Source organism: Periophthalmus magnuspinnatus, chromosome 2, assembly GCF_009829125.3.
Source record: "Periophthalmus magnuspinnatus isolate fPerMag1 chromosome 2, fPerMag1.2.pri, whole genome shotgun sequence".
Taxonomy (NCBI): domain Eukaryota; kingdom Metazoa; phylum Chordata; class Actinopteri; order Gobiiformes; family Gobiidae; genus Periophthalmus; species Periophthalmus magnuspinnatus.
In genome coordinates this window covers 16,371,305-16,388,963 of record NC_047127.1, presented here as the reverse complement: position 1 = coordinate 16,388,963, position 17,659 = coordinate 16,371,305, and the positions used below count along the sequence as shown (strand labels likewise).

At 40.8% G+C, this 17,659-nt stretch overlaps 2 protein-coding genes across 7 annotated transcripts; both read right to left on the bottom strand.

Annotated features, from left to right (window-relative positions):
- Window positions 1-1,253: 1,253 nt before the first annotated feature.
- Window positions 1,254-7,949, bottom strand: prkag3a (protein kinase, AMP-activated, gamma 3a non-catalytic subunit). Of its 6 annotated transcripts, none has more exons than XM_055226699.1 (12): window positions 7,801-7,949; window positions 7,320-7,420; window positions 7,160-7,241; window positions 5,760-5,818; window positions 5,584-5,644; window positions 5,059-5,113; window positions 2,931-3,057; window positions 2,506-2,671; window positions 2,329-2,366; window positions 1,854-2,000; window positions 1,572-1,730; window positions 1,254-1,292 (listed from the first exon to the last, which is right to left on the bottom strand). In XM_055226699.1, the coding sequence occupies exons 1-11, from the start codon at window positions 7,850-7,852 to the stop codon at window positions 1,614-1,616; spliced, it is 1,005 nt and encodes a 334-aa protein (XP_055082674.1). In that variant the 5' UTR covers window positions 7,853-7,949; the 3' UTR covers window positions 1,254-1,292; window positions 1,572-1,613. The 6 variants fall into 6 exon arrangements, with proteins under 6 accessions (XP_055082674.1, XP_055082676.1, XP_033834788.2 ...); XM_055226701.1 differs by having other exon boundaries at window positions 2,506-2,665; XM_033978897.2 differs by having other exon boundaries at window positions 5,599-5,644.
- Window positions 7,950-8,767: 818 nt separating this feature from the next.
- cnppd1 (cyclin Pas1/PHO80 domain containing 1) lies at window positions 8,768-15,786 on the bottom strand. Its single transcript, XM_033978772.2, has 8 exons — window positions 15,590-15,786; window positions 14,435-14,537; window positions 14,006-14,087; window positions 13,320-13,440; window positions 12,246-12,374; window positions 11,807-11,868; window positions 11,449-11,566; window positions 8,768-11,246 (listed from the first exon to the last, which is right to left on the bottom strand). Exons 1-8 carry the CDS (start codon window positions 15,650-15,652, stop codon window positions 10,704-10,706), a joined length of 1,221 nt encoding a protein of 406 aa, XP_033834663.1. The 5' UTR covers window positions 15,653-15,786; the 3' UTR covers window positions 8,768-10,703.
- Between the last annotated feature and the right edge of the window lie 1,873 nt (window positions 15,787-17,659).

The window sequence follows — 17,659 nt, the reverse complement described above, 5'->3', positions numbered from 1 at the left end:
AGGTCGACATAAAAGAGCATTCGCTCTGACGCGGTGGGCCGGTGTGAACCCAACAGTTGCATTCTTGATCGTAGTAAACGGCCAGTCCAAGAGCACTTAAAACAGGAGGTCACGGAGCGTCTTCACCTGGAGAGGTGAACCCAGCCAAACGTTCAAATTAATATCCACAGTTTACTGTGACAGCAAAAGTGCTGGGAATTGAGCAAAAAGCACTAGGAAAAGGCCCCGAAGAGCTGCTGTTTGATGCGTTCGTCTGACGAGGCAATTTGGACCAGAAGGAGGCTAGTCTCCCCTGCTCAGGTGAGCCTGGGTCTGTATGCACAGGTGAGCCTCGGTCTGTATACACAGGTGAGTCTGTCTGCACAGGTGAGTCTGTCTGCACAAGTGAGTGTGGGTCTGTCTGTGGGTTGTTCAAAAAGCTTTTTCTCACCAGTCGGAACAGTCCTCATGGTGTATTTAGCCACAGGCGGAAAAAAAAGACCACCGTGTATAGGGGAAGCGAGCGTGTGCACACGTTTTCACCGGGCTTTGTCCCTTGAAGCTCATTGTCATAGAAATAGTTCTTTGATCAGCTGATGGAGTCTCACATGGATCGTGGTGTTTGAGGTGAATGATGCTTGGTGTATATGAATGTGACTGACCCAAAAGTAAAGTAAACAGAACTAAAGCTTGTACACACTGGGGTTGATCCACAGAGCCACTAACGTGTGCAAACGAGATAAGATACATACAGAAGACATCAAATATATGAAGCAAGATATATGGAATTATGTAATAAAGAAAAGAGTTAAATAACTCAACTAAATATTTTTTATATTCAAATCCTCAAACTATCCATCCTTTGCTTTGTGGACAGTGCTTCAAACCCTCGTCCTTCTCTCAGTGAGCTTCATGATGAAGTCTCCTGAAATAATTTTCACTTCACAGCTGTGCAAACTAGGGTCAGGAAACGTCAAAAGTGCAAACCAGGGTCAAGCAAAGGGTAAAAGCTGTATCTAATTCTTTTTAAATCTAGAAAGTTTTGAGTTTATTTTTTGTATACTCAATTCCATATGTGTCATTCATAATTTGGATGCTTCAGTGAGAATCTACAAAGTGAATAATCATGGAAATAAAGAAGAAAAAGTGTGTCCATACTTCTGACTGGTCATGTATGCACTATACATATATACACATACACAGACACACATATATATATACAAATAAACAGTACACAGTCTATGATCTGACCTATACATATTTCTTTAAAATAAATCCTGTTTGAGGTCTTCTGTTGGTCCTGATCCTTAGCTCTACACAAAAACACAAACGGGAGAATTGTGTTAAGAGACCGGGTTTATTCTTATTCTTTATTCTCTCTATTAAAGTGAAATACAAGTCACTTTTATTGTCAAATGTTCATCTTAAACTAATCTAATTTAAAGATGCATCCCCCTGTAGACCTGTGCCTCAAATGTGTACATCAGATGCCCTCCCCATGCATCTTAGGTGTGTCAGATGCCTTCCCCGTGTGTCAGATGTGTGTGTGTGTCTGATGTCCTTCCTGTGTGTCAGATGCCCTTCCACAGTACCTTCCACAGACTGCAGACTCCAGGTTGTGGAGCCCAGGTGCATCATGGGAGCAGGGCGTTGATCCCAGCCGGGCTCAGGACCAGAGCTTGGAGCAGGTCTGAGAGAGAGACAATCCCCTGGACCCGGTCTGCAGAGTCCACCATGACCAGGCGATGGACCTGCAAAGAAGTCCTGGTTCAGTCCCGGTCCAGTCCTGGTTCAGTCCTGGTTCACTCCTGGTCCAGTTCCGGTTCAGTCCTGATTCAGTCCCAGTTCAGTCCAGGTTTAGTCCTGGTTCAGACCTGTGCCTGAACTATCCGCTGAAGTACGGTCTCCAGACTCTCTTGGGGGTAACATTTGAGGACTCCTTCAATGAAACAAGTTCTTCGTTTCAGAGTTTCTGTCATTGTCACCTCCAGGTCTGAGTAGGACTTCTGTGCCGCCAAGTTCTACAAACCAGATCCAGAACTGTGAGAAATATCAACAAGGCACAAAAGCACAAAGCACTTCTCTCTGCACATTTGGCACAAACTAAACAGTCTGGATTTCTGTGAGAACAGGCTCAAGTCCCTCTGCAGCCCACAGTGGCCAATCACACCAACGGGAGCCAAGACGGACTGTCACAACCGATTGTCATTAGTTTGTGAACTCATAAATATCAGAGAATGAAGAATTTAATAAATGAAAGAAAGATGTGTTTAATGTGACACTATTGACCACTGCAGACAAATCAATAACATCCCCAAAAAGTTACATAGTACATTTTTAAATACTCACAATGACGTCAAATCTAGAGTACAGCCCAACCACATGACCTGAAAGAGCAAAAACACTTAACAGATGTAGTGGTCACAGTGGCAGTAGTAGCAGTAGTTGTAGTAGTAGAAGTAATAGAAATAGTAGTAGCAGTAGCAATAGTAGTAGATGTAATAGCAGTAGTTGTAGTAGTAGTACCTTGCTGGTCGACTACAGGCAGCGCAGAGACTCTCCGCTGGACAAACAGGGTCAGAGCCGAGAACAGAGAGTCCGAGTCCTGGATCACAGCGAGGTCTGAGAAAGTCCCGATCCCCAAGTCCAAGACCGACTGATCCAAGAACCTGGGTCTGGGAAGAGTCTGCAACTGAGAAAAACCAGACTGAACCAGGACTGAACCAGGACTAGACCAGGACTAGACCAGGTCTAGACCAGCACTAAAACCACGTCTGAACCAGAACTGAACCAGGACTGAATCAGGGCTAAATCAGAATTAGCACTAAACCAGGACTAAGCCAGGACTAAACCATGTCTAAACCACAACTGGGCCAGGACTAAAAATAGGTCTGAATCAGGACTAAACCAGGACTAAACCAGGACTAATCCAGTTTTGGATCAGGTCTTACATAGAGGTAGAGGAACTTGAGGATGCGTTTGTGAGTGAGGATGTGCAGAACATCTCCAGACTCTGGATCCAGAACAGGAAGTCGATGGATCTTAAACCGGAGCAACATCAGGACCGCCTCAAACAAGCTAACAACCAATCAGAGGAAAGGATGAGTGAGAAACAGCCATCGGGAGCAGACAGACTGACCAATCAGAAGAGAGGAGGACTGATTTATTACAAAGTTTTCCTGGAATATTGTAAGGGCAGAATAGCCCATATAAAGAAGTGGACTAAGTGAGTGTGACGTCACCCACAGCGTTCAGCTCCAAATGAAGCTCATTGAGGATAGCAGTTATAGGGGGCGAATTTGGAGCCAAGTTCCATATTCGGGAATTCTGACTGTGAGTATCATAGCAACCAAAGAGCCAATCTGGAGCAAAGCTGTTGAAGTCAACGGCCCTTCCCACCGACACAGTGCTGGTTTAGCAGGGAACGGGCAATTAGCAACGCTGTCAATCAAACCGATATCAAGAGCGACCTCAGGGAAAGAAGGCGCCTGATTTGTCACTTATTAATGTTCATGTTATATTTTGAGTTATGGAAACAATAGCGAAAAAAAAAAAAACAGGGTCAGATACAAACATTTTAAGACCAAAATTATGAGGCTGACAGCAGCAGTTACAGAGAGAGGGGCCATATTTTTCCAAAGTGAATTGGAGCCGATGAAGTTGATGGAGCCGGATGCGCGCCCATGATCGCTTCCTATTTGGAACTCAGCGGCTAGCAGGTTAGCTTTGTCCATTTATATATACTTTCTAAGAAGACAGGCAGACAGGTAGATAGGCAGGCGGGCAAGAGGGCAGGTGGGCAGTACTGGTAGCAGAATAAAAGAACAGGTGAAAAGCGGTTGAAGAGCCAGACTTCTTGTACTGCAGCTGATGGGATGATAGAAGGCAGGTGTGCTATCTGCCAAACATGGTCTGGTCACATCAATGCCACGCCCATGTCACACCCATGTTATGTCCATGTGAGAAAGGAGAGGGAGAAGCAGAGAGGAGGAGGGAGAAGGCAAAAACTATGGGCAGATCCTGACAGAAACATCCAATCAGAGAGGAGAGGACAGATCGACCAATCAGAAGAGAGGAGCAGTATGAAATAAAATCAGTGAAGAGGATCAGTGCGAAACGGCCAATTAGAAAGAAGAAGAGGACAGAATGGCCAATCAGAGGAGAGAATAAGACACCACGGCTAATCAGAGGAGACGATGAGACAACACGGCCAATCAAGAAGAGAGGAGGACGGAGAAACAAACAATCAGAGAAGAGAACTGTCTGAGAAGAGCCAGTCAAAGGATTGATTGGAGCAGCGTGTAACAGCCAATCAGAGAAGATGAAACAATACAGCCAATCAGAAGAGAGTAGGAGTGTGAAACAGCCAATCAGAGAAGAGGATGAGATAATACGGCCAATCAGAAGAAAGGAGGAGTGTGAAACTGCCAATCAGTGACGAAAGGACAGAATGACCGATCACAGGGGAGGAGGAGTGTGAACCAGCCAATCAGAAGAGAGGAGAACTGTGAAAAAGCCAATTAGAGGAGAGGAACAGTGTGAATCAATCAGAGAAGAGGATGAGACAACACGGCAAATCAGAAGAGAGGAGGAGGAGTGTGAAACAGCCAATCAGAGAGGAGGAGAGAACAGAACAACCAATCACATGAGAGGAGGAATGTGAAATGATTAATCAGAGCGGAGGAGGACCAATCATAAGAGAGGAGAGGACTGAACGACCAGTTAGAGGAGAGAAACTGCATGAAATGACCAATCAGAGAAGAGGATCAGACAGCCTTGCCAATCAGAGAAGCAGGAATTGTCATTCAAAAGTTTCTGTCAGACTCAATGCTATAACTTACTAAAGGGTCATCTGTGTAATTTAAAACTGCATTATGTATTTTTTCAAGTGCAGTGTCAGATCTGTGGAAAGGCAAGTCTGTTCACAATAAAAATATATATTTTTTATGGTTATACCTGTAAGTCAGTAAATGCAAGTGTCAAGCAAGTCAACAACATCTCCATGGAGACAAGCAGGCAGTGGATAGAAAAGCTACACAGTGCAGCTTTAAATAAAAGGTTGAAGTATGTTTGTTTCACCTGGTGTTTGCAGAGATGCTGATCAGACCGTGATGGGAATGTTTCAGATAAACTTCTACAACAAGAACAGAACTCACATAATATAATCACAGTAGTAGTAGTAGTAGTAGTAATAGTACTGGCAGAAATAGCAGTAGTAGTGGTAGTAGTGTTAGAATTAGTAGTAGTAGTAGTAAGAGTAGTAATAGTAGCGGCCATAATAGTAGTAGTAATAGTAGTAACAGTAGTAGCAGAAGTAGTGGCAATAGTAGTAGTAGTAATAGTAATAGTAGTGGCAGTAGAAATAGCAGTAGTAATAGAAGATTTAGTAATTACAATAATAGTGGTAGTAGTAGTAATAATAGTGGCAGTTGTAGTAGTGGTAGTAATAGTAGTAGTAGCAGCAGCAGTAGTAATCATAATAGTAGTGGCAATAGTAGTAGTAGTAATAGTAGTACAGTAGTAGCAGTAGCAGTAATAGTAGCGGCAGTAGTAGTAATAGTAATAGCAGTAGTAATAGTAACAGTTAGAGTCTTGTGTTTTTACTTTGAAAGGCCAGACCTCTCCAGGTGTCGATGCGATGGCGCTCCAGCTCAAACATCTGAACCTGAGAGAAACAAACACTGTGAAGACTGTGTGGGACAGTACCTGTGCTAAACACAGACATAGGCCTATATATTTAGAGTTTAAAAAAATATTTGTACAAAAATGGTGTTTCTGACCAGAGGAGACCTGTAGAAGCAGTGAAGGCTGTTGATGAAGTCTGTGATCGTCAGCATCCCTGAAAACAAACAAAAAACACCAATACTGGTCTTTATTAATGTGTCTATGACACTTTTATGCTCATTTCATTAAAACATATTTCAGGTCAATGTATTTTAAACCTGTGTTACACAAAACACAAAAAAAATGTGTAATGCTGTTATGTCCTCAAAAACAGACCTGGAGTTATGTTTTGTTTCATTCACACATGTTTGAGTAAACCATGTATTATTAGTCTGTCTACATCTCCAAAGTTCAAAATGCTCTGTTCCACCTTGTGATGTCATGAAGTAGTAGTTTTCAATTTAACAGCTCCTTTAACCTGTAGTTCAGTAGAGATTGGTTATTCCAGGGCTGAAATCATCAAAATGATTCTAGTGAAGGTGTATGGAGTTTAAAAACACAGTGGAGCACTTCCTGTATTACCACATGACATCACAAGGTGGAACAGAGTGCTTTCTGTTTGAGATAAGAACTCAGCCTAAATGTGCAGGGTTTGTGTGTTAAATGTGTGAATGAAACAAAACACAACTCCAGGTTTGTTTGTCATGAGGAAATTCAATTCAATTCATTTTATTTTTGTAACGCCCAAAATCACAACAACAGTTGTCTCGAAGGGCGTTCATGTTTTGGTTGATGGGGGAAACTGGAGTACCCGGAGGAAACCCATCCAGACACGGGGAGAAACATGCAAAACTCCACACAGAAAGGCCTGGGCAACCCGGGGATCGAACCAAACCTTCTTGCTGTGAGGCATGAGTGTTGCCACTCAGCCACCGTGCTGCCTACACACAAAAACAAACAGGAAAATCAAACAACAGGAAAAATCAGACAAAACAAGAAAAATCGGCCAGGTGAGGAGGAGGGAGGGGGGCGGAGGAGTGCCAGGCGAGGAGGAGGAAGACCAGGCGAGGAGAAGGAAACATAACATAGATCTGAAAATAGTGTAATATTACACTAATGAATTTCATAATTGTTACCTAGCAACCATATTATACACTTGGCTAAAACTCCTCTAATATACACAGATTAATAATTAATCATTATCTGAGAAATAAAACGATAACAAACCACATTTATTTTATTGAAATCACATTTAAAGTATCAGAAAAAAAATGTGCGTTCTTGTATAAATTGTGACAAACTTATGGACAGAATTCGCCCAGTGTGATGTCACTTCCTGTCATTTTCAACTTAATTTTCAGCTTTTCTTTACAAATTGCTTCTTTGTTGATGTAAAACTATAATTTATATTATATTATCCCATTAAATTAAGCCAAAATATGAGAATAATCAAATCCTGTCATAGGCACTTTAATGTGTTCAAATTCAAAATGTGTTGTTAGATGAAAGTTCTTACCAACAAAGCGCTGTCTCCTACTGTCCCAAAGAGGAGCTGCTCTGAGACCGTTAGAGACCAGAGCCAAGAATGCAGCCTTCACCTGAAAAAAGACCTGGTTTAGACCTGGATTAGTCCAGGTTCAGTTCTGGTCCAGTCCTGGTCCAGTCCTGGTTCAGACCTGGAGCTTGGTGTCTAATAGTAGGACTTTGCTGCTGGTGGGGACAGCCTCGTAACAGCTGTGACTCTTCATGAAATCCATGAAAACTCCACAATCTGCACCTGGACAAAACATGGATTTATTTTAATATGGGACATTTTAAAATTCTTTTCTGCCCTTAACAACAAACAGGGTGGAGTATCTTGCCCAAGGACACAACAATAGAGAGAGGTTTAAACCTGTCAGGAGCAGGAGCAGGACCAGAACTAAAACAGTACTAAACCAGGACTAAATCAGGACTAAACTAGGACTAAATCAGGACTAATCCAGGACTAAATCAGGACTAAACCAGGACTGAACCAGGACTAAACCAGAGCTAGACCAGGACTGAACTAGGATTAAACCAGGAGTTTGTTTGTTTCCTTCATGTGGCATTTACAAATCCCACACTCCTCATAACAGCTCCTCTAAAAATAAGCTCCACTTACTCCAAACTATTTACCAAACCTGAAAGAGCCACGCCGTCCATGGATCCCAGAGCCAGAGAAGGGCATATCCAGGACCAGACCAGGACCAGATCAGGACCAGACCAGGACCAGACCAGGACCAGACCGGGACCAGGACTAGACTGGGATTAGACCAGGATTAGACCAGGACTGAAGCCACAGAGAGGTCTACAATCCTGACCTATTTTTGGACAAACAGCTTGAGCAAAAGTTCAGAGGGAGGAGACACAGTGACAGCAGCTACAGTAGTTTTCAGTACTGTACTTTACTTTAATTTCTTGGACAACTACTTTATACTTTTACTTGAGTAATATTTTTGAAGTAACTATATTCTTACTTAGAGTATATTTTTTATCTGCTTTACCTCCTCTGCTGAGTGAAATAGAGGTTAAGGGTTGGTAAATAGCATAGTAACATTTTAAAACGATTTTCTATAACGGTGGATAGGGTGAAGTGTCTTGCCCAAGTAATAGTGACTAGGCAGAGATGAAACCACAAAGCCTATGGTTAGAGGGCTGAACCAGCCGACTGCTCATGATAAAAAATGCTTTTAAATAATATATTCAAAAGGTAAATAGAAGTAAATGTAATAATGTTGTAACCCACTTGAAAATAAATACATTCAACTTAATGATCCACACATCCCACTAAACTAAACCAGGACTGAACCAAAACTAAACCAGGACTAAACCCGGACTAAAGCCAACGTAACCCAGGACTAAACTCGGCCTAAACCAGGGTCTATACCAGGGACTAAACCAAGTCTACACCTGGACTAATCCAGTATGTACCCAAGATTATACCAGGACTTAATTAGGACTAAACTAGGTTTAAACCAGCAATAAAATAGGGTCTAAAGCAGGGATGAAACCAGGACTAAACCAAGACTAAACCAGGACTAAACCAGGACTTAACTAAATTTGAATGTGTAGATATGTGAAATGATGCACACAAATTGCCACAAAATGGGAGATTATTTATTACTGCAGATTTATACAATGTTTTTACACATTTACAGAATTAGGAAGTTGTGCTTTGGGTCAAAACATTTGAACTTTTCCACTTCCAAATCCAACCAAAAATCGCTGCATTTTACGAACTCTGAGAACCAAGAGCGGAGTGCACCTTCAAAATAAGAGTACAAGCGTGACAGAAAATGGGCTGGTTTTCATCATAATTTTCACCCAAGTGCCACAGCAACAGCTTTTCAAAATAAGTCTGAACAATTTAAAACTAACCACCACAAAATACCAAGAGGAAACTCACGTTTTCTACACTAAAGATTTTTCCGGATGTCATTTTAGAAAACCAAACCCAAATTCTAAATGTAAACTTTATAATAAGCGACTGTATAAGTAACGTCCCTTTAACTGCAGAACACTTTCAAAATAAAAGCCTCAAACTTCAAAATAAACCAGAGAAAGACACAGATGAGAAAAACAAACCAAAGTGTGCAAAAGGGTCGTTCAATTAGAGAAACAGAACCAGGTCCGGACCAGGTCCGGACCAGGTCCGAACCAGGTCCGAACCACATCTCTGGATCCACAATTTAGACTTTTTTGGTACATTTTTGAAATTTGTGAACCAAATGAATAATTCTACACTCTTTAACTGTTTGTAATAAAAAAAAAAAAAACATATGAAGATTTAATAAAGAGAAGATGTATGTCCAGTTTGAACGACCCAGCGAGTTTTAACAATGGCAAAATAACAATAAGCTGTTCTAATTGTGTCTGTTTCTAAGCTGGAGTTGAACATGGGAGAAGGATCATGTCCAGAAAATGTACTTTAAGATGTAAAGCAGGACTTCAAGGACTCAGGACATGCGCTGATATAAATCAAATCTGACCCCAACATTTACAGTTGCAATTTAAAGAGGGGGTATTTTACTTCAATGGGGTATTAACTGCTAACACATAACATTCAGATCACCACGTTACCCTTTTGTTTTGAAAATGCTATATTCGCCTAAAACAGCGTGTTAACAAGTTTTCTAAATTTCAGTTTAGCTTTTGACATTCTGAGTCCCCCCCCCCCCCCCACTCCATTTGCTCCCCACATTAAGTCACTCCCCCTTCAGAGAGCTATCACAACACAATCAGCCCCATCCCACTAATGAACCTACTGCACCTCACATCAGGTTTGTTGAGTTGTTGTGTTAGTTTTTAATCGTGTTTTTGTACATTTATAGAGAATTGTCACGTGGGAGCATAAATGATGTAGATTTGTGGGTGGAGCCTTATAGTAACAGCTAACCATAGAGAGGACCCGAAGGAGATCGCTAAAATACTCAAATATGCATGGATGACGTCTAAAACCTCTTCAGGCATGTTTTTGATGAGGGAACATAATAACATGGTAGAAAGCTGGAAAAAAATGCATTCATTTTGTATAAAACCCCGTCTTTAAATAGTTGCCAAGATTTTTGATCAATATATCCAACTTGTTGTTTGTTGAAGCTCCTCTGAGACAAACTAAACCAGTGGTTCTGCTCACTGAGGCTCTGCTCTTTTTGTAATGATTTTAAGCAGTCACAGGTTTAGCATCGAGGGATAGGTCTCAGCACAAGTTTTAATCTTGTAAATCACATTGGTAAATTCTAGTCAGAATTTCAAATAAAACCATAAGCTCCATTTTTGAGTTCAAATTTCACCTGTTTCAGTACAACCTTCCAAGCTAAAGGATGAAAACTAGGTCAAAATAATAATAACAATAATAATCCAATTTGAATTTGAAAACAAGCTACAGCTCATGGATTACCAAAACTGAAAAACGCCTAGAACATAAAATTAATTTAGTTTTGAACTGTTTGGGGTCTCTCCAAGACAAGTTGTAAACCAACACGGGTCTGAACACGGGTCCTGTCTCAGTTCTAAACTCCAGCTTTGATTGGCAAGTTCTACCCGGGAACGAGGAGCGCTTTGTTCAAAATGGCGTCCGGATGGCAGCACCCAAACTTAACTTCAGGTAGTGGCGGATCAACTTTTCCCAGAACAGTCGATTCCAAACCTTTTTCGGAATATTTCAAACCTCCAGGATCAGAAAAAGAGGAGTTCTTAAGGCCACACTGGAACTTTTGGGATCTGGCGAGGCATCCAGGGCAAAAATAGGACCATGACGTGTCCTGATCCAGGTGGAAATGTCCCATGGAGGCGAGGAGCGATCCCCAGAAACAGAGCAGCGGGGAGGGGTCACTGGGTGGACTTTGGGGTGGGGTTAGGGGTGGAGTTTTGTTAGCTAGGACGCAACAGCGGTGGTGACCAGGAGAGGGTACTGTGAGGTGAACCGCAGGAATGTGCAGGTTGTGGGAGGGGCTGAGAGGGGCGAGAGAGGCTGGGAGGAGAGAGAGGTCCTGGTGCAGACTGAGCGCATGCAGAACAGCAGAGGAGGCGAAAAGTCCGGCTACAGTGGTGAGGTAGACCAGGCTGATCAGACATGAGACCTGAGGGAGAGAAAGGGTTAAAGTTGGTTCTCAACCAGGACTAAAACTGGACTAAAAGTGGACTAAAGGCTTGATCATATGGCTAAGAAGATTGCTAGAAAATCTATACGTTGTGGAGGAGGGGAATGAGGCCGATAGCCCTAGTCCAGTCCAGGTCTCAAAGCGATTTAGGACTTGCCTGGCTGATACAGATTAGACTTGCCTTGGTAAAGTGCTGGTACATAGACATGAGAGCTTGGTTCCAGGAGGACTGTTCCAAAAGGACACAGAGGTCAGTGTAAGTGAACCACCCTCTCCTCAGGCCCTGGCGCCGTGCAATGCTAAGGACAAAAACATATATAACATGTTAAATAAACAGAAAGTAAACTGTATTTGCTTCAATTCATAATTAAAATGACAAATAATACAGCCATGAGGAAATCAGGACTACACCAGGACTAAACAAGGAACAATCCATATCTAAACAAAGACTGAACCAGGTCAAAAACAGTTCTATCTCATGAATAAACTAGGACTAAACTGGAGATAGACCTGGGCTACAAAAGGGTGTGGGTTCGTACTTAGTTTCTAGTTGACTGAGGATGTCAAAGAAATCGTTTGGCTCCGTGAACAAACTCCACTCCTGAAACAAAAGAACAGAATAAATCAATGTTTCTGGAACTAACGTTCGTTACAGTTGACATTTTAAACCACGAGCATTCACATCTGACAAGACTGAAATCTGGACTTTAAACTAATGCAAGAATCCCATGCATTTCAGAACATGTTTGTTTGTTTAAATTACAGGGTTAGCAACTTGTACACAGAGTAAGATCCCATAGAGACACAGGGAAGGCATCTGGATTTTTAATCCAATATTGTGCAAATTTCCAGGTAAAGTAATAACTCTGTACAGTGTTCAAACTCCATTGAGACAAGCAGGTGGTGTACCCTTGACCACAAAAATGACACAGTGAAGCTGTAATCAGTCGAAGCTGTAGTATGTGTGTGTGGACTCACGATGGCGCTAAGAAAGCTGATCTCCAGGCTGTTGATCGTTTGAACGTCCATCTTTCCCGCGGTGCCCCACTCATCATTAAACACCTCCTCCTCCTCACCTTCATCGTACAGGTACTTACTGGCAACCATCTGAAACACATAGAAAGGGACTTAATATTAACTCAGAGCCGGGACAGAGCCGGGACAGAGCCGGGACAGAGCCGGGACAGAGCCGGGACAGAGCCGGGACAGAGCCGGGACAGAGCCGGGACAGAGCCGGGACAGAGCCGGGACAGAGCCGGGACAGAGCCGGGACAGAGCCGGGACAGAGCCGGGACAGAGCCAAATCTAAATGAGGAAAGGGTGCATTCACACTTGTCTTTGTTTGCTCCTGGTTTGAGCCTAGTTTAGTCCAGATACACTTGGTTTGGTTCTGATCTATCCTGGTAAAGTACATGATTACTTCTGAAGTTAAACCCAGTTTAATTCCAATTTAGATGTATTCTACGTGCAAGTGTGAACGCACCGTAAACCAGGGACTGAACTGAGACGAGATCAGAGCAGGACTGAAAAGGGACTACCCAAGGACTGAATAAGGAACGAAACAAGGACTAAAGCTTCTTTATCCCACTGATAAATAAAACCACCCCCAAACTCTGTACAAGGATTGAACTATAACTTAACTCAAAACTAAATCAGGACAAAATCAAAACTAAATGCACTAAACCAGATCTGGATCAACACAAAGCTGTTATGTAGAACTAAACATAGAAGTAAACATAGAATCCAACCAGAACTCTTGGAACTAATGGAGTACTAAACCAGGACTAAACCTCTGTGTCTTAAGAACTTGGTAACTAACAACCATCATTAAAAATTACAGAAAAAATATTTTAAAATGATGCTACAATTCAAACATTTTAAACTAAACCAAACTTAAGTAGGACTATACCAGTTCTAATCCCTATAATAGAATCCAGGGCTAAACTGATCCAATATAACAAAAAATCATCCTGTTCTAGCTCCTGTCTGCTCCTGTCTGCTCCTGCAAACCAGGTGTGTGCTACAAATAGCCCCAGAAAGTTAAATCCGTACCATTGAGATTAGGAAGAGGTCGGATGAGGAGATCTTCTGTAAATATTCGGGATTTCTGTGTCGGAGTCGTTCAATGTAGACCAGGGCTAGCATCATAGCACATGGGGAGATACAGGCCTCTCTGAGAGGAGGAAAGAAATGCAATAATAAATATATATAAAAATAAAAAAGGCATTAAAGGTCCGATATTACACAAAATTGACTTTTGTGAGCTTTAAGACATGTTATAATGTCGTTACCTCCCCAAAACACACCTGCAGTTGTATTTTGTTTCATTCACACATGTTTGAGTAACACTTTATTATTGGTCTGTCTACATCTTCAAAGCAAAAAATGTGCTGTTCCACCTTGTGATGTCATGAAGTGGTAGTTAACAGTTACCCCTTACCTTTAGTTCAGTAGAGATTGGCAATTTCAGGACTAAAATTATCCAAATAATTCTAGTGAATGTACAGTAGAGCACTTCCTGTACTAAAGGAAATCACAAGGTGCAACAGAGTTTTTTCTGTTTGAGAGAAGAACTCAGCCTAAATATGCTGGGTGTGTTAAACATGTTTGAATGAAACAAAACACATGCCCATGTTTTTGATTAAAAAACAAGTGTGTTTTTTTTTTAACATACATCAGAGAATACTGTAATATGGGCCCTTCAAGTTAGATTTAGATAAAAGATGTAAAGGGCAGACCTGGCAACATGGGCGGCATATTTCTTGTGGAGTTTTCGTATAGGGCTGGGAGCAGATTTTTGGAAGAATTCAACAGCAATATCTGGAAAAAATAATTAAAATGTGTTAGTTTAAAAAATTTTTTTTTTAAGTTTAATCAAAATTATAATTCTTCAAAACAAAATCTGACTCATCTAATTGCCAAATTACTGTTCGCAATGAAAAACATGAAAAACCAACTTAAAGCCACAGTATGTAAATTTTCTATCAAAAAGACCAAATGTAAAACCATTTTATTTGTGTTTAGAATGGAACGAGACACAAGACACGAGATTGGGTCTACGAGAACGAGACAAAACAAGATTTTTAAAATGTATAAAACACAACATTGAGCTAGGCAGCCCCCCCCCCCCAGTAAAATACATTTTCTGTTTCAGATCATAGACAAACCAGTGACAGGTCCGGAGAGTGCGTCCAGTGACACATCTTTGTCCAGTCCATAGTAAAGGCGTTTTCTGACCCGCTCTGATAGCTTCTGATGACCAGGGATGAACTGTAGAGGAAATATGTGTTATTTAAAGTGTTACAATGCAAGCTAAATAATATCACTGACTATTATTCAACAATCCTTCTGTTTTAGTTCTGAATACTAAGCAAAATAAAAAGATAAATATATTTGGTGTAGCTATGAATGGCATTTTTTATATTTTAATAGTTATTTTTTTATTTAGATTCTGATTGCATTTTCTTAACCTCCTGTTCTTGAACTTTCCATTGCAACATTGTAATTTCCCCATTGTGGGATATACAAACGTTTCTCTTATCAATCTTTTACTCAGGTATTGGTATGCTACAAAAATCTTGGCTATGCAGTGTTTCATATACATTTTGTTATGATCATGGAGACACAAATTTTAAGATATTTCTGGTCAGAAGACTGTGTTAAAATTAAGCTCAGATTAAAGTCTAACAAGCCCCAGGTAGCACACAAAAATTACCTTTATGTTATTGTAAAAGAAAAATATAAAATCTGTAAACTGATCAAAAAGTTGTAGGAGTTGACAGATATTTATATGGATCATACGTGGACGACTGATGGATTACACACACTATGTTTATATTACGCAACAATTTCAGTCATAAATCACTTCCAGAGTTACATGACTCATATACTGTACAGTCAAAGGGTACATCGTGTCCCAACTTCTCGGTGTTCTCTTATTTAACAATTTAACTGCATGCATATTGAATGTATACTGTAGGACTGTTTGCATCAACCTTGGCTACTTCAATAAAAACAGTTTCTTAAAAATGAGACCAAAACCTAAGCGCTAAAGTGTGTTAATGTTTTGACAACTGTCAGTAGCTGCTAATGCTACGCCATAGCTACAAATATACAAGCAAAATGAAGTTACTGAAGGACTTAACAGAAAATCTCCGTGTTCAACCTCAATGTATGATGATCGAATAAATAATCAACTTTATACACACTTTAGCCGCACGTTGGTGATAAAAAATAAACAACTCAGCTGATCTTTAGCGCCATTAGCCTTTGCGCAGCTTAGGTTTAGCTACAACATTGGCTCTAAACTAAACCAAACTTACCGTGAATTCTTGAAAATCGGAAAACTCCAGGGACTTTTCGCTAAATAACGCGTCGAAATCCATCAGCGCTGCGGGTTAAACATTTGTGAGGGTTTAGAAATGTGTTGTTGTGGCCCGGACGCGACGTTAGCGTTAGCTTTTAGCTCCACACACGCCCCGAGCTCTGCCTGATCTGCGTCACAGGGGGACCACGGGACAGGACACCAACAGGAGCGGTGTGAGAACTGCTGTTATGATTAAATTGATAAAAGATGATGTCATGTGCTGCAATAAAATGGAAAAGGTTTACTGTAATGAGATTAAATATAGTAATATAAATATAACATATATTTATATTACTATGACAGATGACTGACATTTTATATGAATTTGTCGCAAAAGAGCTCGTGTTAGTAATTAATTAATTTCTGTATTTATTTATTTTTAGTTATTTTGCTATTTTATACCATTAATTCATATCGAAATGTAATAATAGTAGTTAAGTAAAAAAAAGGTTTGCAAATAAATAGATTTTGTGCTGGATTTTTATAAAACGGTTCATTTTAATCTTAAACCAGTGGTGTGAAAATCTTCAACTGACATGACGTTTCTCAAAATTATTGAATTTTCTACCATTTTGTTGTGTTTCTCATTAGCAACCAAGCCACTAATCACCTCGGCCAAATTGATTACTACACAGAGAAACAATATTTATTTTATTTAAATAAGAAATGAATACTACTGATGTCTTTTATTTCAAATTTAATTTCTCATACAGTGAGGCAAATAAGTAGCAAGTTTTCTCACTTAGAAATCATGGAGGGGTCTGATATGTTCATCTTAGGTGCATGTCCACTGTAAGAGGACATCATCTAAAAAAAATCTGGAAATCACATTGTATGATTTTTGAAATAATTTATTTGTATGTTACTGCTGCAAATAAGTATTTGAACACCTGGGAAAATCAATGTTAATATTTGGTACAGTAGCCTTTGTTTGCAATTACAGAGGTCAAACGTTTCCTGTAGTTTTTCACCAGGTTTGCACACACTGCAGGAGGGATTTTGGCCCAGTCCTCCACACGGATCTTCTATAAGTCAGTCAGGTTTCTGGGCTGTTGTTGAGCAACACGGAGTTTGAGCTCCCCCAAAGATTTTCTATTGGGTTTAGGTCTGGAGACTGGCTAGGCCACTCCAGAATCTTGATATGCTTCTTACGGAGCCACTCCTTGGTTATCCTGGCTGTGTGCTTTAGGTCATTGTCATGTTGGAAGACCCAGCCACAACCCATTTTCAGTGCTCTAACTGAGGGAAGGAGGTTGTTCCCTAAAATCTCGCAATATATGGCCTGGTCATCCTCTCCTTAATACAGTGCAATCGTCTTGTCCCATGTGCAGAAAAACACCCCCAAAGCCTGATACTACCACCCCCATGCTTCACAGTAGGGATGGTGTTCTTTGGATGGTACTCATCATTCTTCTTCCTCCAAACACGTCAAGTGGAATTTAGACCAAAAAGTTCTATTTTGGTCTTATCTGACCACATGAATTTCTCCCATGACTCCTCTGGATCATCCAAATGGTCATTGGCAAACTTAAGACGGGCCTGGACATGTGCTGATTTAAGCAGGGGAACCTTCCGTGCCTTGCATGATTTTAAACCATAACGTCTTCGCGTATTATTAACAGTAACCTTGGAAACGGTGGGCCCAGCTCTTTTCAGGTCATTGACCAGCTCCTCCTGTGTAGTTCTGGGTTGATTCCCCACCTTTCTTAGGATCATTGAGACCCCACGAGGTGAGATCTTGCATGGAGCTCCAGTCCGAGGGAAACTGACAGTCATGTTTAGCTTCTGCCATTTTCTAATAATTGCTCCAACAGTGGATCTTTTTTCACCATGCTGCTTGGCAGTTGCCCTGTAGTAAAAATGAAAATTTCAGACCCCTCCATGATTTCTAAGTGGGAGAACTTGCAAAATCACAGGGTGTTCAAATATTTATTTGCCTCACTGTATGTTTGTATTATCAAGCTTGATTAGTTCCAGACTCTGTCTTTGATCAAAAAGCAAAGGCAAAACCTTGCTTGCTCCTGCT

Bases quoted from the DNA above. Each gene is read 5' to 3' on its own strand.
- prkag3a (XM_055226699.1), bottom strand. From the start codon at position 7,852: ATGCCCTTCTCTGGCTCTGGGATCCATGGACGGCGTGGCTCTTTCAGG. The intron at 5,645-5,759 runs GTCAGAAACACC...TGTTTCTCTCAG, and splicing joins GCTTCTACAGGTCTCCTCTG to GTTCAGATGTTTGAGCTGGA. The intron at 2,001-2,328 runs GTGAGTATTTAA...TCTGGTTTGTAG, and splicing joins ACTCTAGATTTGACGTCATT to AACTTGGCGGCACAGAAGTC.
- cnppd1 (XM_033978772.2), bottom strand. From the start codon at position 15,652: ATGGATTTCGACGCGTTATTTAGCGAAAAGTCCCTGGAGTTTTCCGAT. The intron at 11,869-12,245 runs GTGAGTCCACAC...CTTTTGTTTCAG, and splicing joins TCAGCTTTCTTAGCGCCATC to GAGTGGAGTTTGTTCACGGA. The intron at 11,567-11,806 runs GTACGAACCCAC...TTTTGTCCTTAG, and splicing joins CTCAGTCAACTAGAAACTAA to CATTGCACGGCGCCAGGGCC.